At 30.5% G+C, this 25,108-nt stretch overlaps 2 protein-coding genes and 1 long non-coding RNA gene across 7 annotated transcripts; 1 reads left to right on the forward strand and 2 right to left on the reverse strand.

Annotated features, from left to right (window-relative positions):
- Window positions 1-8,110: 8,110 nt before the first annotated feature.
- LOC100791677 (diaminopimelate decarboxylase 1, chloroplastic) lies at window positions 8,111-13,418 on the reverse strand. Of its 5 annotated transcripts, none has more exons than XM_006594083.3 (9): window positions 13,263-13,418; window positions 12,468-12,986; window positions 11,808-11,982; window positions 11,149-11,298; window positions 10,689-10,850; window positions 9,787-9,972; window positions 9,119-9,241; window positions 8,903-8,992; window positions 8,111-8,396 (listed from the first exon to the last, which is right to left on the reverse strand). In XM_006594083.3, the coding sequence occupies exons 2-9, from the start codon at window positions 12,965-12,967 to the stop codon at window positions 8,316-8,318; spliced, it is 1,467 nt and encodes a 488-aa protein (XP_006594146.1). In that variant the 5' UTR covers window positions 12,968-12,986; window positions 13,263-13,418; the 3' UTR covers window positions 8,111-8,315. The 5 variants fall into 5 exon arrangements, with proteins under 5 accessions (XP_006594146.1, XP_025980815.1, XP_006594147.1 ...); XM_026125030.2 differs by having other exon boundaries at window positions 12,468-13,029; window positions 13,263-13,323; XM_006594084.4 differs by lacking the exon at window positions 13,263-13,418 and adding an exon at window positions 13,172-13,242.
- A 2,922-nt stretch (window positions 13,419-16,340) lies between these two features.
- Window positions 16,341-19,540, forward strand: LOC102659910 (BTB/POZ domain-containing protein At5g03250). The gene is made up of 4 exons (XM_006594085.3): window positions 16,341-16,563; window positions 17,214-17,283; window positions 17,448-18,677; window positions 19,130-19,540. The coding sequence occupies exons 1-4, from the start codon at window positions 16,505-16,507 to the stop codon at window positions 19,538-19,540; spliced, it is 1,770 nt and encodes a 589-aa protein (XP_006594148.1). The 5' UTR covers window positions 16,341-16,504.
- Window positions 19,541-23,579: 4,039 nt separating this feature from the next.
- LOC106795480 (uncharacterized) lies at window positions 23,580-24,799 on the reverse strand. The gene is made up of 3 exons (XR_005887835.1): window positions 24,372-24,799; window positions 23,900-23,975; window positions 23,580-23,803 (listed from the first exon to the last, which is right to left on the reverse strand). It is a non-coding gene; the product is annotated as an uncharacterized lncRNA (long non-coding RNA).
- Between the last annotated feature and the right edge of the window lie 309 nt (window positions 24,800-25,108).

Here is a 25,108-nt window from a genome sequence, read left to right on the forward strand (position 1 = left end):
TTTATAATTATTATTCTTAAATATTATGTAATTTAAAATTTCAAGTAAATTTTGTAGTTCTCTTTTAATTAGGTAGTTAAAAACACACCCTTAGATATTTTCTAACAAAAAAATGTTTTATACATATTGTTGACTAGAGTAGGATTGTGTCGTGGACAAGAGGAAGGAAATTAAAGAGGGCAACAGTGCATATATTGACAAAGATAAAAAAGATAAAAATAAAATAAAAATGAAGTGATTAATAAATATGGAGGGCATAGCAAGGCAAGCTGTCATACTTGCATGTGATGTGGATTGTTTTGATTGATTAAGGTTCATTATTTCATTGATCCAGCCATGAGAGCTTGAGAAGGGGACGGTGCTGTCCCCTCGTCTCTTCTTTGCAATGAATTTGTCTCTGCAGTTCCATTTCCATTATGCATATGTCTCAATCACCTCCACAAATAGCTAATAATATCAACCCTAATATATATATATATATATATATATATATATATATATATATATATATAACCCCATCTCTTTTTTTGAGATAAAATTCTAACCTCATTTTTGCTTTCCATTTATTTAAAAAAAGAAACAACTGATTTTTGTTGCATTTTATTTCTCTCAATTTATCTATCTGCATACCATGATCAAATAGGGGAGGAAATAAGAAGGATAAAATTACAATTAGCAATCCCTCAATGTACTTATATATATATATATATATATATATATAACTCAATGCACCGAATACCTATTGTCCACTAACTGTAATATATTAAATTAAGATTAAGATAACGATTGAAAGCATTATTGATTGATTACATTATTTCATGCATGTTTTATGTGAGAGAGAAAGATGGGCAAGCGCATGTAGCATATTAGTTAAAATAATATTAATAATATTTGCAAATGACTTAAATATTTGACGAAATATTATAAGTGATAGAACAATTTTGCTATATTGAGATTTATTTCTTTTTTTTATTAAGGGATTTGTTTCTTTTCACTTCAATTAGCTAATAGAAAAATTATATTATTTTTTCATTTTTACTATCCATTACCTTAGGCAATATTAAGATATTAACAAATAAATAATTTTACTATAAATTGTGGTCAACATTTATTTTGATTATTAAATATTTCATTTTTAATATTTTTTTATAAAATTTTTCATTCTTTAACTTTTGTTGTAAAAGTATTTGGTAAAAATAGGAGTAATTTTCTTTGAGATATTAAAATTGCCGCAAAATTTACAAAGTTCAACAAGTAGTTTATAAATTCTTGCCAAAATTTATTTGTCAATAAATATGTACGCTCACCTAAAATTACACACAGCAACATACATAAATAATAGTTTTAATTAAATATTAGTTATACACACCGAAAATACGCGTATTTAACTTTTTAGTCATTAAATGAAAAGATAATTAATTAACCTTCTATTGATACGTATATGTTAAATTAAATTAAACTCTTTTGAGACTGATGAAAATTTTTAGTACATTCTATTCTTTAAAATTTAAATTTTAAAACTATTTGTTTACAATCCATTATACATATATTTATTATAATAAATATTTTTATTTTTATTTTAAATTTAAATCATATACATTAATTTTATAATTTTAAGTATTTGTTTAAAATATTTACAATTTATTTTTCACATTGTATCTAAATTTAAAAATAGAATAAATAATTATTTTGGTTCCTGAATATATAAATTGATAACAATTTTGAATCCTGAAAAATAAAAATTCTGATTTAATAGTTAAACTTATAAAAAAAATATAATAACTTAATATTAAATTAGTCTTTAAATATTACAATTTAAATAAAAAATAATCACACAAAACTTAACAATACCATATATTTTCATATTCTTTTCAATTCAAAATCCTTAAAATATGAGTAATAACTAGTATAGTTAATTAATGAAGGCGATGAAAGAAGTGACAAGTGTGAGGACGACACGTTTGTGTTAATTTGACAACTACAAGACAACAAAGGGAGGCAGTGCGTGGAGGGAGAGATGCTACGTTTCATTTCATGGCCATGGCCCTTTTGGTTTCTTTCTCTTCATTCATAATTTAGCGTTGCCTTGTGTTTTTGTATTTGTAATTGTATTGTTGGATGGGATATGTTTTTAGAAATGAGGTTGATGTCAAAAGGAGTGACAAAACAATCTTCCACGCGTTGGAATGTTGTGTCCCATTGACGCCATTACCATCCATCATTCATCCCTTTGAATTTATCAATCTTGGACTGCCACTTGCAAATTAGAGGCAACCCACCCTTCTCATATAAACATTTTTTGTCTCTATTTTTTAATACTTTTCTTTTGGTTTAATTGTATTTATTTTTCCTTGTGGGTGTGTTTGGTTTATGAAAGACATCAAAAGAAAAAAAAAAAGGTAAAAAACATAATAAAAAGTTTTATGATTTTTATGTTGTTTGAGAGGAATGAAAATGGAACCAAAGAGTTTTTCTTTTCCTCCTCTTGTTTTTGTTTGTAGTTCTCTCTCTCTATATCTCTTTATTCTTCTAAAACACAGGTATTCTATACAAGAAACAATTCTGTGAATCATGCAGGACGATTATAAATGATAAAGTGTTCTTTCTAGGTATTTAATGTAATTGCTTTCTCACAATTTTAAAAAAAAAACAACTGATTTTCCTCTTTTTGTTTATAAAGAAAATAGAATAAGTTTTCTTTTATCTTTCTATTTTCTTTATAAGCAAAAGTAGGATAGAGAAGAAAATAGAGGATATATATATAGGATTTTGATAACACGTACACACTTTTGGTAAATATTTATGAGATTTGTTAATGTACAAAGTCTTATTTTTTAGAATGAACGCGGTAACAAGCTATAATTAAAAAATATCTTAAAATATATTAATAATATAACTGATTAACACACACACTTATACTAAAAGATAATCATGTATATGATATATAAGATTCACTCGTGATTAAGGAAAGAGGTGAAGGGAGGTTGTGAGATCGAATTCTTCCAAACTAATATTTTTAACAATATATATATATATATATATAAGAGTAGGTTATTATTTTTAATACACACGATCATCTTTTTTTATTGGTATCCGTTCAAATGAGAAGGAATAGGAATATACATATATATATATATATATATATATATATATATATATATATATATATATATATATATATATATATATATATATATATATATATATATATATATATATATATATATATATATATATATATATATATATTGGTTTCCGTCCAAATGAGAAGGAATAGGAAAAATATGGTGCCCACCTACATTTTCATGTTTCTTTCCTTATGTAAGCAAAATCAAACCATGGGATAAATTATTTTGGACTGCTTTCTTTCATCTAGAATGATTTCACTACTATTTTTATGTTTCAAATACTTATATGATTGTCTGATTTTGTTTCCAAAAAGTTTACTTATATCAAGTATTTAATTTTTTTCTCATATTTGCAATCTAATTCTTTATTCTGATTACATTTAATATACAACATAATTAGTTAGTATCACAAACTGAACATGACATAACACTGACACCGAGTAAATATAATGTACTAGCTAAAGAATACATGGTTTTTAGACTACAATAAATTAAAAATGTGTTAGATAATTATATTGACTTAATTGTTCTATAGATGTTGATTGCAAAAAATATTGTTTTAGAATGTATTTTTACTCTTAGCAAATTAATGACTTGAATATTAGGTAAAATCAAGATTGAAGGACCTGCAAACATGAGAAAATTTAATTAATATGATCTGATATGATTGACAAATAATCTTATTTTTTAAGTATATAATTATAAATTTAATCTTAAATTCATGTATATGAAAAAATATTTATTGAAAAAAGTTAGTTTTTTAAATAGATCTTAGTATATTAAAGAATTAATTTTTAACTTTCGGCTAAAGAATAACTTAAAAGAAAATTTGAGTGACTTAATTAGCATAATTAGAGCTTGAGTGATCAAAATGTATTTTAATTTAATTTTTAATGAAACAATTAGGTATCAACATATATGCTTTTTAATTAAATTTAAAATACATTGGAATTTCAATTTAATAAAATTCTGCCATGGTTATAGTTTTCTTATTTTAAATTTTAAAAGTGAATACAATTTAGATTTTTTTTTTCCCATAACCATGTGAAAAGTTATGTTTCTTTTTCTATACAATAAAACACTTTCTCTCTTTAAAAAAAAAAACAACTCTTTCTCATTCACTATGTAATACTAAATGCAATTAAATATATTATGTTCTACAAAATTCACCAAAAAAAGAAAAGAAAAAAATTAAAATGTTTTAATTGGGAGTGTTGAACACTTGAAAGTTTTTGGATACATTGAATACTTGAAAGATGATTATTCATTTTTGCTTCCCTATTTTGGGTGAATGTAATTGAGGATATGGGCAGTGCAGACACCGGAAAGGAAGATGAAGTCTAAAAAGTGTGGACCAATCTGTGTGGGCATGGTGGGTGGCTCTGCCAGAGTGACAAGCAAACCCAACTAAAACCCTCTCCCTTCTCTTCTCTTCTCACTGTACCTTTGTGGGTAGTGCAATCCAACTGCAACAAGAAATTTCTTCATAGAAGAACCAATTTTAAATGCATGTCTCCACACGAATAATTAATGGTCATGTCATCATGGTAAAAAGAATGAAAAGCTTTATATCTGGAGCAGAAGAAAGTTACCTCTTCTTTATTAATTTGAAATTGAAATATTACAATTAGAATATGTGTAGTATAGTTTGATTTCATAAATTAAATGAATTGTGAACTCATAAGGATAGATAAATATTTTTTTCCCGTGATTTTCAGGTTTTAAGTTGAATTTGACATTTTGAAAAGGACTTTATTCAATTATTAATTTTGAACCTGAGAATTAATGCACACGCATGTGGTTGCACGTGATAATAATAATAATTTCCAAGACAACATTGTATCGGAAGTATTTGAAGTGATATGCTAAAAGACTTTACCAAGGGAGTGGACAGTCTCCAAAATTAAGTCTGGGACAAAAGTAATACCTTTGTAACTTCTCACAACCTACGTTTGTCACCAACAAAAGGTTTTCCAAACACGTTGTAGCTTAATTGTTGATCGAATAGTGTGTGAGTTCTAAATTTTTTAGTACTTGAATTCAATTTATATGAATAAAAAAAAAAGAGTTCAAGGTTTATGACTTGTTAACTTACCAATACTTGTTTTTTAAAATGAATATTTATACAACTTGCATTTTTAATATATTTTTTAAAAGAATTTAATTAGAATGTTAATAGTGCAATTTTTTTTACATCATCCTCAAATTTATTGACTTTTATATTAATTACTTTAAAATTATAAAAAACATTGATTGATAATATAAAAATCTTTACTATAATAGTACATAAAAATCAAACTCTTTAAAAACTCAAAGTTATAATTTACTAAAAATACGTTTTTCTTAAAAATAAGTAAGTGTATGCTAGCAACTAGTTGATTTAAATTTTGTATTTAGTTATAAATCTTACATATATTTTAAAATCTAGACCAATAATTGAACTAGTAAAATAATTGGTTTATGATTTAAGGTTAAAGTGTGATTGAACCATAGTTGAATTGACAGCAAATAAATAAATATATTTTTAATGTTATAAATATTAAAATAATATAAAATTGTAACAAAATAAGATATAAAAAATTATAAATTAGTTTAAATGACTTAAATTATATGCTTTATAAGATATAATAATAATAATTGAAAAAGTAATGTATACTTAGTGTAATTCTTGAATATATATTTTTATTTACATAAATATATTTTAAATTAAATTAAAATTAAAAATGAGAAATATTGAAAAAAAAATTAAAACTAGCTTTTTGCACAATTTTTTTTCTTTGGTGTTGGACCGATTCTCATCAATTCTAAAGATGAGACAATTTTTTGGGGTCAACAAATTGGTCACCGGACCGATTCTCGGCCGAACTGGTTAGTTCGTTCCGAAACCAATTTTTAAAACTACAATCTTAGAACATATTTAAATAAAAAGAAAGAAAATTGTATGAGAATTATAATTAAATATGCAAGTTGTAGCATCTATTTATTGTAATTAAATATCCACATTTCTAGAGGCGACAAATTGGGTATGACCCAAACAACTCACTATAAGACCAGACTGGACCCTTAAGTTTTAGTTCTGAAAAAATCGGGCCAATATTAAGCCTAGTGGGCTAGTCAGACCTATAGAATTTAGGTTCGAAGACCAATTTATTATTGGGAGTTACTATTTCCACTCCCCTTCTTTTTCTAGAACACCTCTTTATTTTCTTTTCCAAATATACCCAGGTAAAATACACTTCCCTTCTTAAATCTCCATACTCCGTAGTCTCTCTTGTCGTCATGAATGCTTTTTCATCTCCGCTAAACTCTGCTATGTCGACAGCCGTAACAAGCATGATGCTCACAATAAAGATAAAAATGTGTTTTGATAAATGCAGAGGCTAGGGAAATTTGTTTGAGCTAACGTGGATGTCTTTTGTCAAACACGTGGTGGGCTTTTATGAAAATAAGTTATATTATAAAGACTAACCGGGCAATGTAAGGAAATGCAAACAAAAAAAGGACTCAAGGAGCTAGGATTGAATAAAATGCAAAGACAGTGGAATTTGCAAATGAAATTTGATAAAGATTGTATTTTTATTGGCTGATGCATTGCTTTACTTTGTTTTTTTTTTTTTTTTTTATAGGAGATCTTATCTATTAAGGGCTCTATGTGTATTTTCTTGATCAATTATTTTGTATGTTTTTCTTTCCATAGCAGCAACCTCTAGGCCATGAAAGATTGTTGGTCGAGTGCCACCGTCTCGTCTCCCATGAAACTGTGCTCGTGTGTGTCGCGGTCGATGACAGTGGTGAAGCCTTCATTGTAGAGAGTTAGGAAGGGGAGTGTATTTACTTGGATGTTCTTGGAAAAGAAAAATAAAGATGGAGTGGTTTAGTAATAAAGGGGAGTGGAAATAAAAATTCCCTTTATTATTTTAATTTTATTTTCTTATAAAATTTATATAAATCTGCACAAAAGCAGACCGATGGATCAGATTGGACCAATAAATCTGCGACCCATAAGAAATTTAGGCCGGGCTGACCCGAATGGCCTATTTGCCACCTTTACACAAACACATGAATTTAATTGGAATGCACTAAATATTCTTACTCTGTAATTTAATCAGATAGCCATATAATTAAAAATTGTTAACTTCTGTTATAATTATTTTTAAAAAAAAATCATATGAAGTCATTTTTAATTAGTTAATATTATAAAAATCTTTACACATATACCATTACACCATTTTATGCTGATATCAGTGTAAAATCATTTTCCAGATCCATTACACGACATATACCATTTTCTCTACAATTAAACTCTCTAATCTCTAGCTGTAGTCACCACAATACATTCAGAGGTTCTAAAATTAATTTTGAAATAATTATTTTAGTGGCCACTATGTTACATTAATTATTTTACTTTTATTTAATGCTCCGTCAAAGTTTAAAATATTGATGAAACACTAACATTTTTAATGAAAAATGAAAAAAAAATTAAAATGAAACTTTCAAAAACATAAAATATTAAAATGAAAATTTTAAAATTAATATATCAAAATTAAAATTTCAAAAAGAATTTTATGATGCTAGAGCATCTGATATTTTCAGCTAAATCTGAAAATTGAGCTCCTTGGATCTTATTATAATTCACCATGTAGAGCAAGTCCAAAACATTTATTTTTTGAAAGGAAGCAAGTCCAAAACATTTCTTTTTGAAAGGAAGCAAGTCCAAAACATAAACACCACCTAATAGTGAGTTTGAAAATTTGATAACAGTCCAAAAATGTGGAAGCAAAAATTATTTGCTTTAGTCAAGACATGAAAAATCACATCCAATGTGCCTCTAGATGTGTTTTCAAACATGCTATATCAAACAAAAACCAATATAGATGTTGTCATTGTTGTGTCTGCCATTAACCACCACTTTTCAAGCTACAAGCTAGTTTACTGAGGAAACTAAAAACTGAGGAGAATATAGGATGAAGTGTCAAATCAACTTAAATTCACCAAATATGAATTTTGACCTCCATCTCAATTTTATTTAGTTGACTTTAGATGGTCAATTTTTCTAATCAGCTGTCTCCATTAGAATGCTAAGATAAACCAGAATGAGGAATCAAGAAAAAAAAATGTCATTACATTCTCTAGCAAGAAATCCAAACCTGAGCTACACACAAATCTGCCAAAAAATTAGGTCTCTCTTCAAAGGCCCTCAAAAAACCGGATGTGGTCTTCAAATGTCTCCCCATGTCTGATTTTGCTTACTGATCCATCTTCTTCAACCTAAAATATTTTAGAAGATAATATATTACTATTTAAGGACAAATAGTTTATAAATTAAAACAGTGTTTTCATGCAAAGTTTTCTTATAAGTGGTGTGGTGCAAAACTTCAAACTAGTCTGGGATTTTACAACAGGTGTAAGGCTAATAACAATGTTGCTAACAAGACATGATTTATTCAATGTTATACCAAATATTCTTATCCTTTTATTTATTTTTTGTATAGATGTAAAGCTGGAAAAAGGAATAAGGATCAAAAGGAGGGAAAATCACCCAGTTGCAGTTCTTCTAAAGTGAATGGTACACTAAAACTCTAAAAGAGTAGAGTGGATTTCAACCACCATTCTTGAATAAAATTTTCAGCGATAACTTTTTATTAATCAATGTTTCAGTAACACATCCCACTTTCATTAATGGTTGTCAACATGTAAATTCCTCTAATAGCTACCCTCAACATAAAAGAAGCCAGTCCAATGAAATTAGCAATTGAAAAGAAGCAGTTTCATACCCAATACTCAGGAGGCCGCATCTTTAGATTGTAAGTTGATGCCATACTCATACAATAAGCACCAGCATCATGAACAACCAGACCGGTACCCTGCAAAGTAAAACTCGGTTCAGATAGTGAAATCAAGCAGGCATTGTCATAATCATAGTTTTGTACAGATGGTTAAGCAAGTATTTTATTGAACTAATTAATTATAAGATCTTTACGTTATATTACCTTGGCTGGAGTTGGAAGTTGTCTATCTTTTCCTAAGAAATCCGCAGACTCGCAGACAGGGCCGACCACATCAAAATTTGCTATCTCAGCATTCGCTGGGGCAGGGGAAACCAGCTCGATATGCTGCAACCAAACAATGACATTCCGTTCAATATTCAACGAGAAGAAATTTCCCAAAAATATAAAAAACACAACCAACTGAACCAAGTGACATTTGGGTAGCATCAGACCATAATGAACTCATACGTAGTCTTTTAGAGGTCTATCAACTCCAAAGCAGCAGGCAAAAGTACCTATACATTTATATCTTTCAAATGCATTATAATAACTTAAATTGCCAGGCTAAAAAAAAGAATCTTTTTCTTTTTTAAGAGTTGGCACAGGAATGAGAAAGGAGGACATAGAGGATAGGATGCCAAATAACCCAAATATATAATGTCAGGCATATTTTCAGTTGATAGCACAATATGTTATAATAGAGCATTTTATGTTAAGATAAAAGCACATGCACTCAAAGGGTCTAGAATCTTAATTAGTCTCCTACATAGATCAGGAAGGAGGGAGCATCAAACCCAAAACTCAAATGAGAAAACATTACGTTATATGTCTGCATCAGTATTGATGTACTTTGTGTAAAACCAAAAGAGGTAGATTGTTTGGATAACTACCTGGTAAGCATCATAAAGACTAGGACGGATAAGTTCGGCCATGCTTCCATCAATCACAATAAAGTTTTTAGATCCATTGGTCTTGACACCTGTCACCCGGTTAACTAAGCAACAAGTGTTTGCAACGAGTGATCTCCCTGGTTCAATAATGAGATTAAGACCACGGGAAAGAACAAGCTCCCTTACCTATTTCAATCACAAGCATAAAATATTAAATTTGCTGGAATACCATGAACTGTATAATTAAAGAAAAATATACAGCATCTTGCTTATGAAAAGCATTTAGAGAAAGAATCGGTAGAACATGTCTAAATTGTCCAAAAATGCTATGAAGATGTTCCTATACATGATTAAAACATACACAAACATAAAGATGAACATATCTTCTCGCGTTTATGTGTAAAGACAAATAAATATCAGATGTGGAACTGAAATAAATAAATACCAAATGAAATATCAAAGTAAATAGTATATATTGTGATATCATATCAATACAATGAATATGAATTACCAACTATAATAAAAAATAGCAAGAGTTTACCAAAGATCTTTATGAGCCACTAGTAACTAGTGAAGGGCCGCTTGATTGTATGGAAATTCACCAAAAAACGGATAATTAATAAATACATCTCAAAAGATGGCAGTAATGTGGCCCCTCAAACACTGAACACTATACATTTATATAGTTTATGCAAGTGATAGTTCTCAAAGGGTAAGTTTTCAGATGTCCCGGCATGTTACGACCTATGACATGCTGCATTTAACTATACATATTGCAATGTTAAAAATGCTCATTTATCATCCAATAGTGATTCCTTATTCTTATAAAGATTGCAAACTTAATACATAAATCAAATAAATTATGGGAAGATAAAGTGAGATATCTGAGGTCAAGTCCTCACAGTGTCAATGAGATCTCTGGGTGTAGGAAGGACAGCACCAGAATGTTGATAATCTATCCCAAGTCCACCACCAATATTTAAATAATCAACTTCAAAACCCTGAGCTCGGATTTGGTCAATGTAGTTAACCATAATAATGGCAGCATCCCTGAAAATGTCAACCTGAAGAAAAAATTAATAAAGCAAGAATGTTTACAACTAAAAAGCATGTGCAAATTGATAAGGAAAAGTTATCCAATGGAAAAATTGAGTCCATGGTTACTCTATAAAATCATACAGAATCAAGCAGGGTAAAGTAGACAGAAGAAAAGAACATCCCAAAGTAACAAACGAAAAAGAAAAAATAAACTTGGTTGGCAATAATAAAGCAATTATTGTGATGTTCAGTTCAGATTTATCTGATACAGGGTGAAATGGGAGTAGATGAAATAAAAAGAAACACAAATACTTTGAGAATTACCTTGGTGATTGTTGACCCAAGATGGCAGTGGGCCCCTACAAGCTTTAACTCATTAGGATGCTCCTTCACAGCATCTAGAAACCATTGCAGCTTCTCATTTCTTATGCCAAATTTGGAGTTCTTATTCCCTGTTGCAACATAAGGGTGGACCTAAGCATAAAAAAGATAAAAAAAATTTAGATAATTTCATTGTAATAAATATTATATGAAAATGAAGTTGAGAGATGGAGATTTGGAGGAATTGAGTTGGGCCAAGATATAGCAGTCAGTAACAAGAACAACCAGTTAATAAAGTTTTGGTAACAATGAAGGTCATGTTCTAGTCATGGATAAAAAGGAACAGAAAAGAGTGAATCTATTGTAACTAATGAAATGGGTTATATAACAATGTCAATGGAAGAGAGAAAATAAGATAATAACAGAACCTGTTTCAAAATTTAAAAGTACAAGTAGCCAAAATTTAATTTTGGAAGAAATAAAACATTTAAGTTTTATGGGAGTCTTCTTTTGTGTGTATTGTCACTTCAGTTGTTTACCAGTTAGCCATACTTGACAAAACATTAACATCTTGGCTATAAAAGTCCTTAAAGGGTGTGAGTGAACACAAGTGGCATGTAACACTTTCTAAGTCATGAAGTAAACTTAACAATATTATATACCTGCGGATCCACATCAGGATTAATCCGTAGTAAAACATTCACCCTCTTTTGAGCAATTTTTGCAGCTGCTATGATGTTTTCCAAGTCAAATTCACTATCAATGTTGACAAAAACACCTTCTTTGGCAGCCAAGACCAAATCATCCAAGACTTTCCCATTGCCATTAAAGATACACCTATTCACCAATGTGTTGATCCACAAATACCCTAAATATTACACTTTTTTCAAGAAAATAAAAGAATTACTAAGAACTGGTTAAGAGATATGCCAAACAATATAATTTTTAATCAAAGCTAACCAAGGTCCAGATGACAGATCTGTATATATCAGAAACATATTAGGTGAGAGAAATCAGAGCATGCTCCCATGAAAGAAGTTAATGGATGACCAAGATTGACTTCTCTCATCTCTCACCAGACATGCTCCCTCCCATATATATACAGAGTAGGGAAGCATATCAAGTGAGAGACAAGAGTATGAAAGGAGCAACTCTTGATCATACAATCTAAATGTACGGTCAAAATCAGACATAGGTAAAACAATCTTTACCATCATGTTCTCACAGGATATGTTCCTATAATAGCTGCGCATAAAGGATCTTAAAAAACCACAAATACATTGATACATGTAGACACATCCAAGGGTTAAGTGTAATTCAACCTTGTCGGATCAAACCCAGCCCGAAGAGCCAATCTAAGCTCATTCCCACTCACAAGCACAGCACCACAACCCAACTGCCTCAAATGCTCCAGAATCTTCAAATTATTGTTGGCCTTGATGGCATAACCAATTATAGACCTCAAACCCTCCAAGGCGTCCTTATAAGCTTCCACATTTCTAGTAATTTGAGGTTTACTGTACAAGTAGAAAGGTCTTCTTTCAACAGAATCCATAATTTCATGCACTTTAAGCCCCTCACAATACAAAAGCCCATCTTCACTCTTTGTGAAACAGTGCTGAAAACGAGTCCTAGTATCGGAGTTATGAAGCGAGGAGTTAGCAGTGATCTTCTGGGAGTGAACTGCTCTAAGAACCCGCGGTTTAATAGTAGCTTTGAGTGGTAGAATTAGGTTTTGAGGAGAAGGGTTTTGGTTCAAAGGGTGATTAATAAAAGTTTTGGAAAGGGGAGGAGGATTATAAAGGATGTGTGAGGCAGCCATGGAAGTGGCAATGATGTTCCTGAAAACAAACTGAACCTATTAATCTCAGTTATCTACCATAACTGCAATAAATAAAAACACAAATTATTCAAAGCAATGAAAGCATTAACATTTTCTTTTGCAGAAAGGTTACTTGAGTGTGATGGGGCAAAGCAATAACATGACAAAAATAAAAGTAAGACAAGACAACAAAGGGTGTCCTACAAGCATTTGGAAATGACTAAAAATGTTACATTGGTTTGAGATACACAATAGCAGAAGCAAATATCAGTTAATTCATCGAGAGAGAGCTTACCCGAAGGGAAGTTTAAAGCAGCAAAAACCCACAAAACAGGAACAAGTGCAAGTCCCAGATCAATTTCAATCTCGTGAGATAGTTATTATCTATAAACAAATTTAATGCTAACAACTTTTTTTATCAGCGATAGACTTGGGTAAACGGGCCCAGGTCCCAAACGGGCCCAGGTCCATGGACTGGCCCGCGGGGCTCGCGGTCCGCGCGAGTTATGGACCAATTTTTTTAAACGGTTCATGGTTATGTTATATATTTTTTGTCTGTTCCGCTTAACCCGCGGACTATGCGGGTTTGGCCCGCAGGGTCCGTGTGGGTTGCCTGCAATCCGTATTAGGTTTGATTTGTGTGACCCTAACCCAATTATATTAGGTTTGATTTTCTCTTTTTCACTTTAAACTTTTCTTTTTTTAAATAATATAGGCTAAGAACATTTTTTCTCCTCACGGTTTTTCTCCACCACGCATTCACGCGCACACAAGTCATACGACTCTTTCCCTTACAAGGAAAACAAAACGTGACTCACACTGGCACAGCCTCGGCCCACCACCGCGCCACCACACAAAGTACATCTCTTCTCTCTCTAGAATTTGTTTTTATCCTATTTTTGTTGGGGCTGATTCATTGTTGTTGTACTTTTAAATGTGGAGATGGAGAAGACTCAAGCTACTTCAGATATGGAATCATTTGTTGTTGGAGATGTTTAAATTTCATATTTTAGATTTATTGTTTAGATTTTCTTTTGTTAAGACATTATTTATTTTATCGATGTAATTGACTAATTATTGATATTTTATTTACATCTGTATTGAACTTAATTTGATTGTATTGTATTTTTATTAAAATTAAAATTCTTTTAAAATTAGGCCCGCGGATCGGCCCATTTGACCCACGGGGTCCGCGGGGCGGGGGCGGACCAATTTATTTGGTTCGTGTAAAAAGTTGGGCGGACTGGCCCGATTCGCTACCTATGCGGGCTTATGCGGGGCGGACCAGCCCGCTTACCCACCCCTAATCAGCGGGAATCCAAGACTATGTCAAATAATTTATAATAATTCATACATTTTATTTAAAGAATTGAGTCCCTTGAATGCTAACAATTAAATTAATTAACTTTTTTACTAAACATAAACTAATCAACTATATCTTATTATTAGGGACAAAAGTAGTACATGTCTAACTTTATCCTATATACTCCATGGTCTTAAATATATATGAAAAAACATATTTTTTTCTTAAATATAAGAAAATTTTAACTAATTTTACTTTATTTAATATTATTATTTTAAAAATACTATTTATTTGATTGAAGTGTTAATTTCAATGACTTTTTCTTATTTTTAATACCAAGTTTCAACTTAGGGTAAGTTAAAAAAAATACTTTTTAATTGAAATTAATACAATTAAACATGGTTAACTAGCTTTGTTAGTTAGTATGACATTTTTTTTCTTCTTATAGTCTCATTATTCCTAATTATAGAACTCTTTCAACTAAGTGGTGCTTCTTAAGAAAAATAATTAATTTATTTAATCACATTAAATTTGTCAATTATTTATACTATCATTTCAAAATTACTTTTTTTTCTCTCTATCTACGTAATTATTTTTTATTAATGTTTGGAGAGAAAATAATTAGGTAAAAGTATATAGGAAAAAATAATTAATTGATTTAAAAATTTAAAAAAATCTTATAAAAGAGACAAATAAATTTCTAAAAAAATAGTATAATTAGAAATAGAGGAAATATTTGAGATCAAAGGAGTAATCCTCTAGCAATTTGAGTTTGAGAATGTATTGGACCTCCCTAAGTTTATACTAACAAAGATCCTCATACTAGACAAACAAAATTTGATACTACTGATATAGATAGTTAGATTTCTTTAAAGTGTTAGAGATTTAATTTCTAATAATGTATATGCAAAATATTTTATTGAGATATGGTACTCACTTTAATGATCTTAAAAAATTACTTTTATCAATTAAAAGATACCTTATCTCAAAAAAGGGTCCTCTCCCAAGAGTATATATAAAGAGATTCAAAGGTTTTTTATGCCTTGCTCTTATTTTAAGGTAATAGTCTTTTATTTTAAGCTTTTGATTAGAAATTTCAACCATATTATTATTTTCTAAAATTAATTAAGATATAAACAATCTATTTGCCTGTTGAATTCATACGACAATAAGATAAAAATAAAACACTAGCTTCAAAGTTTTTTTTTAACATTGTAAATAAAATTCATCTCATAAATATACAGAGGCGTAGAATTTTTAGATATAAAGACTAAAACAAAAGGATAGTATAGATATTAGGACTAAATAATTAGTTAAACCAAAATTAGTTTATCAATCAACCTAGAATTGGTTTTTATTGATATTACTTTTAATTAATAAAAATTAAATTTTTAATATAAATATTATGGATCTATATTAACGATATGATATATCATATTAATAGATATCTCTGTTAGTAAAGAAAATTGATATACATAATATAAGTACATTAAATATTAATATGATATATCAGTATATATTCAATATCTATATTAATAATCTATTTCTTTGTTAGAAAATGATTATATTAATAAAAATAATCCTAACACGTAACATTTCTTTTTATCGATTTGTAATGTGCTTCATCATACTTTTCAACATACTACTTCATCAATTTTAAATAATTTTTTATTTATTAATTTAATCAATATTCTCAAAACACTTATTACCATGAACTTTTAATAAAAGATGCATACTATATCTTGTGAATATTAAAACATTTAATAACTTAAAATTAATTTAGAAGAACTATTTTGGGTTATTACGTATTATGCTCCTAATTGTTATTGTATGTTGGAAAATTAATTCTTGCACTATTCAAAGAGAGAGAGAAAAGTATATATGCTCTAATATAAATTCACGATTGAGTTTAACTTTGATACGTCTCACAATTACGTTCAATAATTTAAAATGAATTATTTATTAAAATGGATTCCATCCAAGTTTAAAACAAGTGACCTACGTGGTTTTTCAGAAAGAAACTTACATGTCAAAAGTTTGTATTGTAATGATGAGGGGGAGAGAGATTTCATATGTGCATATGATTGCACAGCCATGTCTTTCGCTTGTTTCAGTTATCATCAGCATTAGACTCGCGACTTGTTTGTGTTGTGGACCATAATCACATTATTCATAATGCAAAATCTGCACTCCCCTTGTTGAATTTCTTTTCTTCACACAGCATCCATAAATAAATGGCTTTCATGAGGCTTGGATCAAAATCTGATGCATTTCATCGTGAGGGCCAAACATGGTAAGCATTTTTTTTTTTTTATCAAAATCAAACCAATATGTATGTATATTGCTTCAATGTGTTGTGTAACTTGTGGTAGAGAATCATAATGTTTTTGTTTTTTTAATCCTTTGGTCTAAAGGTTTTTTCAGTTTCATCTTTCATGTGTGATGTCCTATAATTAATTAATTATAATTTATAAATCTTGAGCATGTAGATATTGTCTCTTCACAAATCACAGGTGTTCTAGATACTCGCCAAATCACAACATCATGTGTGGTACAACTTCATGCCCAACAAAGAGGAAATTAAAATTGGTGCATCTCGTGCTAAAAGCATAATACTATCCTATTTACTTGGATAAAAGGGAAACAAAACAATTGGGAAAATATTTCCTATTGATTCAATTCTCAAGACATTGCATTATAATCTAGGACTGATATATAAGGTCCGGCATTCTCTACCATGCTGTTAAGTTCTTTGGTACTGTGTAAAACATGATTTCAAAAAATACAGAATAAGCATCAAACAACTTATCTTTATAGAATTGTAGTATATTCAGCCTTTATAGCCAGAATTCCCCCCTCCCAACTGAAGCATTTACACTCTTGTGATGGTCAATGCTTTTTAACATTGAGCCACTGGTTTAATTTTATTTTTTTTATGTCCAGGAATTGCACAACCGGACTTCCAAGTGATGTTACTGTTAAAGTAGGCGAAACATCATTTTTTCTCCACAAGGTGCATGCTTGAATTGAGCTTCTGTTGAAAATAATTTTTTGATGTATGCACCATCTGTTTAGGACTTTATCATTATTATTATTAACAAGTGCTAACCTCAATTATGCATTCAAGCTCATGGTGGACCTTGGTTTATTTCTGCATTTATGATTTTGATGATGCAGTTCCCATTGCTTTCTAGAAGTGGATTACTGAAGAAACTCATTGCTGACTTCACAAATGAGGATGGGTCAAACTGTGTTTTGCAACTTGATGACGTGCCAGGTGGAGACAAAACATTTGAACTTGTGACCAAGTTTTGCTACGGTGTCAAAATAGAAGTCACAGCATCAAATGTGGTTAGTCTAAGATGTGCAGCAGAGCACCTACAGATGAATGAAAATTATGGTGAAGGGAATCTAATTGCAAGGACTGAGGCATTTCTCAATGAAGTTTTCAGTAATTGGTCAGACACTATAAAAGCTCTTCAAACATGTGAGGAAGTTAAATCTTGTGCAGAAGAGTTACACATTGTTTCAAGATGCATTGATTCCTTGGCCATCAAGGCATGTTCTAACCCAAACATGTCCAATAGACATGTGGAAGGACAAGATTGCTCCAAGTACTCAGCTCAAGATCCTGCCTTATGGAATGGAATTTCTTCTGAGAATAAATCACCACATCCAGGTGATGATTGGTGGTACGAGGATTTGTCTTCGCTAATCTTACCCTTATATAAAAGAGTTATTTTATCCATTGAAGCAAAGGGTATGAAACCTGAGAATGTTGTTGGATCCCTCATATATTATATTAGGAGGTTTATCCCCATGATGAATAGGCAAGCAAGCTTCAATGATAAAAATAGTGTCAATCAAGGTACAACCACTAATAGTTCGATTTCTGAAGCAGATCAAAGGGCATTGCTAGAAGAAATTATGGGCTTGCTTCCTAATAAGAAAGGTGTCACACCCTCCAAGTATCTGCTTAGGTTGCTCTGCGCAGCCACCATATTACACGCAAGTCCATCATGCATAGAAAACTTGGAGAAAAGAATTGGATCACAACTTGACCAAGCTGAACTTGTGGATCTTCTCATTCCAAATATGGGGTACTCGGTTGAGACTCTCTATGACATAGACTGCATTCAGAGGATTATTGATCACTTTATGTCTATATACCAGGCTGCAACTGCATCAACTTCTCCATGCATAATTGAAGAGGGGTCGTTGATAGCTGGAACTGATGCCCTTGCACCTATGACAATAGTGGCAAATTTGATAGATGCATATCTTGCAGAAGTGGCTGTAGATGTTAACTTGAAGCTGCCTAAGTTTCAGGCCCTTGCTTCTGCAATTCCAGATTATGCTAGGCCACTGGATGATGCTTTATATCATGCAATAGATGTGTACCTTAAGGTAAGACCATGTTGGAAGCCTAGCTTTCCCAAATGTTACTATCTCTACATTCTAGTTAACCAAATGTTGTGACATATAATTGCTTTCATCAAAAGAAGGCCGTAAAATACCCCTAAGATACAGTAAAATTTCTGAAGAATTTGACAATTCTGGTTTAGATTTAAGAATTAATTATTTTAAAGTTATCATTCTCTTAATCACAGCTAAATAGAACAAGAAGATAAGATTTCCACCTACTTATATGCATCTTTCAGTGCTCACTAGAAAAAGAGAAAGATGATTCAGTACCTAACAAAGTTTATTAGTTGAAAAGAAGAAAAGATAATGAAAAGAATTATAAGTTTATATAAGTTAGTAACAAAACCTCACAATCGAGTACAAAGTCAGCAATATTGTTTTGTTTTTTTGTCTTATTTGATAATTCTAATGTGACACATTTATGACAAGTACAGGCACATCCTTGGCTCATTGATTCAGAGAGGGAGCAATTTTGTAGACTCATTAACTGCCAAAAACTCTCATTGGAAGCAAGCACTCATGCAGCACAGAATGAAAGATTACCACTCCGGGTGATTGTGCAGGTCCTCTTTTTCGAACAACTTCGACTCCGAACATCAATCTCTAGCTGGTTGTATGTTTCAGCGAATATTGAGAACTCTGGAAACCCCATTGGAAATCTTGACCTTCCAAGGAATAATGGCAGTGGTCAACTAGACCCTACACAAGGTGCTGGCAACTTGAGGGACCTTGTCTCAGAGCTAGAGAAGGAATGTTCATGTATCAGGAGTGAGATTCAGAAGCTGTCTAAGACAAAGAAAAGTTGGAGCATTATCCCAAAAATCTTTTGTAGAAAAAATTCCTAGTGTTTCATTAATCCAATAGAACCAGATGGTTGCAATGCAATATAAGCATACTAGTGTCCACTATATATGAATGGAAAACCAATTCACTAAATTGTTAAGGTTCACTAAACATTATATAGCTCAGGTGTGGAAATCATGTTCAAATTCAACTACATCTTCTATTTTTCCTTTAATTGAATGCAGTAATGACTTTTGAGTTAACAATCAAATGATACGTAGCTATCACAGATTACTACAAAAAAAGGGTGATAAATATTTTATTGTGCAGAAACGTTACTTGTGCACCAGAGTTTTGACTTCAATACCAAAATAAATATCATAGACTAATAACTTAGTAAATGAAAGTTCTAGAATCATCAATTGTTTGTGTTATTTTTTGCAATGTTGGCAGCTGAATGAAGCATCTTAGTATTTGAATGAATCAATTGACTGCAAAACAATGATTCTAATGATCAAGCAATTTCACTAAAGAATGGACTTTATTCCTCAACCTAAACACACACACAAATACAAACTTTCTCTAAAATTTTCTCGCTCAATTACATAAAAATTTCTCTGAGACTCCTTTACTTTTAATATAAAGATATTCTATTTACAATATAAAAGTATATTAGATTAATTTTGAATTATTTAATAATATTGTATGTGAAAAAGTATAGTGTTATTTTAATTATAATGATTATTTGATATTTGAGCTTATCATAAATGAACTTATGATAGGTTTAACTGTAATAATGTTTACTTTCAATGAAGGTTTCTTGCTATTATTTGGAGGGAATAAAATTAGCATTCCATTAGATAGTTTGAGGGGTGCAAAAGTTGTGATCTTTTTTTATTTTTTTACAGTGTTATTTTTTTTGTGTGTATGTTTTCTCATCATTATGTTTGAAGAGGTGTGTATGTTTGAAGAGGTGTGTATTTTTTTTTAACAATGGATATCATAGTCGTTCTTATGGCCTAATGACCAAAGAAGAGAAGAGTATTGAAGCTTGAAAAAAGTGATGGTGAGTTTGTGTGAAATTCTTGTGTCAAAAGTCTTCTTGATGACCAGGAAGTCAAGTGACACGTTTCAATGGTGATAGCTAATGGTAGTAAAAGTCAAAAATTGTCAGCTTTCAGGGGTGTCAAAGTAGTTCTTGTGGCCTGATGACCAAAGAAGAGAAGTATTAAAGCTTAAGAAAGCTAGTGGTGAGTTTGTGTGGAATTCTTGAGTCAAAAGTCTTCTTGGCAACATGGAAGTCAAGAGACATGTTCTAGTAGTGGTAGCTAATGGTGGTACAAGTCGAGAATTGTCACCATCCAATACTCACGTAGTATATATATGTTGTTGGCAAAACAATTCAGATTTTTTATTTTAAATCTCTAGGATATTGTTTAGATATTTAAAAAAATTATTTGTAAATTAGATATTTGTTTATGACATTAGGTCTATAAATAAAGATTCCTAATATGAGAAGAAATATCCTAAGTTTTTTTTAAGCAAAAGATTGGGATTGCAGCATGAGGGTTGATGACATCCCAAACTAGGTTGGCACCTCAAGAATCCCCATACAGACACAACATGACCAGCAAATATTATAAATGATAAGACTCAAAAAGAACAAGAACATCATGGGGGGATATGAACAAGACCCAAGAGATGGACAGATTCCTAACAAGGCTATCTAAACCTATAGTAGGAGAGTTGATGCCTATCATTTACAAAACAATCAAATATCTAAGTGAGAGAAAGGGTCATGTGAAGGGATGATTTATTAGGTTTATTTGTTGTAGATGTAGACATGAGGTGTGGTGTTTTGAAGATAGACATGAGGGACCAAATCATGTTAGATAAAATAATGATTTTTTTTTCTGGTGTTGTATGTTTTTTTGATTTTGTGTTTTCTTATCATTATGCATGAAGAGGTATATGTTTTCTTAAAAGTATAACTAATTGGTTACATTCTTTCTACATGCATAATTAGGGGTGGATATTGGGTCAAATAGATATATAAACTTGTCCAATTTGACCAAATCAAACATTAAAAACTGAATTGAATTGGATAAAAATTCTCTAAACTTGGGTTTGAGTCACTTTTGAATTGATAAACTTTATACTCATTAACAAATTTCAGTTGGTTGAAAAGGTGTGTAAGTTATTGTAAATTCTTTGATATTGTCTTCAATTCTTTTAAATAAAAAAATTAAATACATCAAACCTTTGACATTGTCTTCAATTCTTATAGATAAAAAAAAATTAGGGGTGGATATTGGGTCAAATATATATATAAACTTATCCTATTTGACCAAATCAAACATTAAAAACTGGATTGAATTAAATAAAAATTCTCTAAACTTGGCTTTGAGTCACTTTTGAATTGATAAATTTTAAACTCATTAACAAATTCCAGTTGATTAAGACGGTGTATAAGATATTGTAAATTTTTTGATATTGTCTTCAATTTTTATGAATAAAAAAAATTAAATGCATCAAACCTTGATTGAAACTTTTTCTCCTCATTTTTTGTTCTTTTATTAATTCTCTTAATAGCATATTTTCATCACTCGACCATGTGATCAAAACCAATTTAAATCAAACTAGATTAATTTGATTTGTATTGAAGTTTAAACTCTAAAATTTATTGAAAATCATTCTAATTTAATCCAAGCTCAGTCAATTGATTTAATATTTTTTTTCAAGCCCAACCAATCTGAGTCGATGATCCTTTAACAACTAATTAACGTACAAGAGGTTTAGACAATTATTTAATGTGACTTTTCTTTTTAACGCTAGACTTGACATTTTTAGAGTTTTATGTATGAATCATAGTTCTAATAATACATGTCCGACTATGGTTTCTTGGTATGTGGGTTAATGCTTCGCCTGTCTTGTTTGGTTGCCAAGACATTCATTTGGTTTTCTTCAACGACCCAAAGGAATGTTTCGGTGTCATTCTATTTGAAGTTGTATAAATGAATTTTTTTTTGAATGAAGCATGTCTATTTCAAGTTTTGAACATGATTTTTGTTGAACTTGTTTTTATGGCTTGTTTTCTATTTTTATAATTTTATTTACTCATTTAATTATTTAATTAGTAATTAATGTCTCGTACATTATGCAGCCACAATGAGCATAAGTTTTAATTTGGATTTACCTTTAAAAAAGTTTTAATTTGTATTTCAATTCTAAAATTGATTTTAAAAAAATAATCATCTCACCTCATCTTTCCATATATCAATAATTCAATATTTTTTTAGTGAGTGTAAATATCCCCTAATCAAAAGTCAAAAATTAATCTTTGTGATGCTTAAATCCATTTAAAGGGTTAATTTTTTTAACACGTGTTCTTCTGTATCCACCAATTTAAAATGCATTTGAAATTAGGTACAACAATAATTTTTCTTTGAGATTAATTTTTGTATATTATGAATATTAATTAATTAAAAATATAAATATTTTTACACTATTATTTAACTAATTAAAAACTATCTTAAGTATGATTTTAAAATAATTATTATAAAAGTTAATGTTAATTTTTTATACGTAGGAATCAAAGTCATAATAATGAGTTGTTTAACCAACTGAGCTAGACCATTTTGGTACAAAAATTAATGATGTTGCTATGTATGACCATTAAATGATAGTATAAAATGAGTTGGGTACCTTGTGAATGAAAGAGGTGGCAAAATAAAATAGGTGGCAAAATAGGTCGGACTAGTTGGGTCGATCCAAATAAATTCGATAAAATGTAACGTCGAACTTAAATTTTTTAGCCCAAATTAGATGTGGATTTTTTTAGCTCAATCCAATCATGACCCAATGTGAGCTAAGCCCACAAAAACCCATTAAAACCCGTAAAACTAGACTTTTATTGGACTTAGGCTTCATTATTTAGGCCCAAATTAAATCTTACTTTTTGGCCCAATCCATTATAGCCCGCAATCCGCATTGACTCAGTCCATTTTATCACCTATAAAGAAAAGTTTTATAGATGAACAAATTGAGAAATTGATACATTTAAAATTTTGTGTGTCATTATAATAAGAAGTTCACCACAAATCAATAAGTGACTTTTCATCACAAAAATAAAGGTTATGATTTCTGTTTAACAAAAAGAGATAAATGACATACAAAAAAAGGAATAATTCCGACATAATTAGAAATTTGCATTTGCATATTCAAGCTTCTTAATTTCTTCATATGGTGAAGCATGTAGATAAGATAGACCTTTGATGTTGATAACTTCCTTATCCATCACACTGTAACATTGATCAAGAAGTGTCCTATTTAGGATGAAAGTTTGACAATGTTATTATGCCACAGCCAGTCCTTTTATCTTGAGAAAATGAATGCAAACCATAACATACAAACCATGTTACCTAACATGAAAATAGTCCTTGAAAGGTGCTCCACAGGTTAGTGGTCCAAAGATGTGAATGTTTGCCAAAACTAGCACTGCATAACACACAGTATACCTTTTATTCTTTAGTCATTAGCCAATACTTGATTTCTAAATTACAAGACAAGTAGACTGATGTTTGGAGAAAGCAATTTCCCTCTGACCCTCTCTTTTTCTCATATTCACACTTTACTTCTAAATGAAAAGGTTCAATGTGAGCTCTACCTCATCAAGTTTAGTATTAGATCACTTTTTTCCTTCTTAATTTTAGAGAAAAATGTTTAAAAGGAAGAAAAAGGGGTGCTGCATCGGAACTTTATCCTGTGGATAATTTTGTCAATACCTCATATCTTTTCTCTTTCATATATCACAATGAAAATATCTTCTCTACAAAGCTGTATCTAAGTACTAGGAATTTCTAAAAGGAATTTGTCAAAGGCTTGTAATCTTACCTTAGTGGTAGCTGTGTTTCCTTCAGTTCCCTCTTTACCATGCCATCCATGTTTCAGCCAATATTTCAAACCAATGCATCATATATGATGACTATGCAACCACTCAAAGCTTCTGGAATTATCTCCAAACTAAACAGACCCAACTGTACGAAGCAGTTCTTTCAACCACTGGCAATGTGATGGATGATACATGGACCAACCATGGCTATCATATTGTCCTCAGATCCCTGCATGTGGCACATGATCCCTTAACTGAGGCCTTCGTGCATATGGCCCCTCGCATAGTTTGAACTTTGAACCCCACATACCCCTCTGTAACACATGGCAATGTCACATTTGCTTGGAAACTGAGGGCCCCACAAGCTGAAATATCATATGTGTATGATGTGGTAAACAGCATCTACCTTAGCATTTCCTATACATTGGTGTTAAATTTTGGTGTGAGTAGTTTACAAACTGCAGCCTCTTTGTCCAACTATGTGAGGGAATGCGATCCCAACCAGCCATTGCACTTGCATTCAAGAATTGGTTGTTTGTGGGGTCAGTTTCTCGTATGTTGTCTTTTAGTGTGTTTGGATAACAAGTGAAAATTGATTATGGTTCATAAAATTATGTTGACACATGAAAAAGCCGAAGCAACTATTTGTTGCTTCACTCCTACCATGATTTTTTTAATCAATTATGCTAGAAGTGAATCTAAACCAAAGATGTTATTTAGCTCGCCAAGACTTAAATTA

Source organism: Glycine max, chromosome 13, assembly GCF_000004515.6.
Source record: "Glycine max cultivar Williams 82 chromosome 13, Glycine_max_v4.0, whole genome shotgun sequence".
In the NCBI taxonomy this organism is placed as follows: Eukaryota; Viridiplantae; Streptophyta; class Magnoliopsida; order Fabales; family Fabaceae; genus Glycine; species Glycine max.

Coding starts and splice junctions, on each gene's coding strand:
- LOC100791677 (XM_014765523.2), bottom strand. CDS start 13,129: ATGTTATTGCTTTGCCCCATCACACTCAA. Junction 10,851..11,148: donor TTGGGTCAACAATCACCAAG/GTAATTCTCAAA, acceptor TTTTTTCTTCAG/GTTGACATTTTCAGGGATGC. Junction 8,397..8,902: donor TGCGGCCTCCTGAGTATTGG/GTATGAAACTGC, acceptor AAAATATTTTAG/GTTGAAGAAGATGGATCAGT.
- LOC102659910 (XM_006594085.3), top strand. CDS start 16,505: ATGGCTTTCATGAGGCTTGGATCAAAATCTGATGCATTTCATCGTGAG. Junction 16,564..17,213: donor CATCGTGAGGGCCAAACATG/GTAAGCATTTTT, acceptor TTTTATGTCCAG/GAATTGCACAACCGGACTTC. Junction 18,678..19,129: donor CAATAGATGTGTACCTTAAG/GTAAGACCATGT, acceptor TGACAAGTACAG/GCACATCCTTGGCTCATTGA.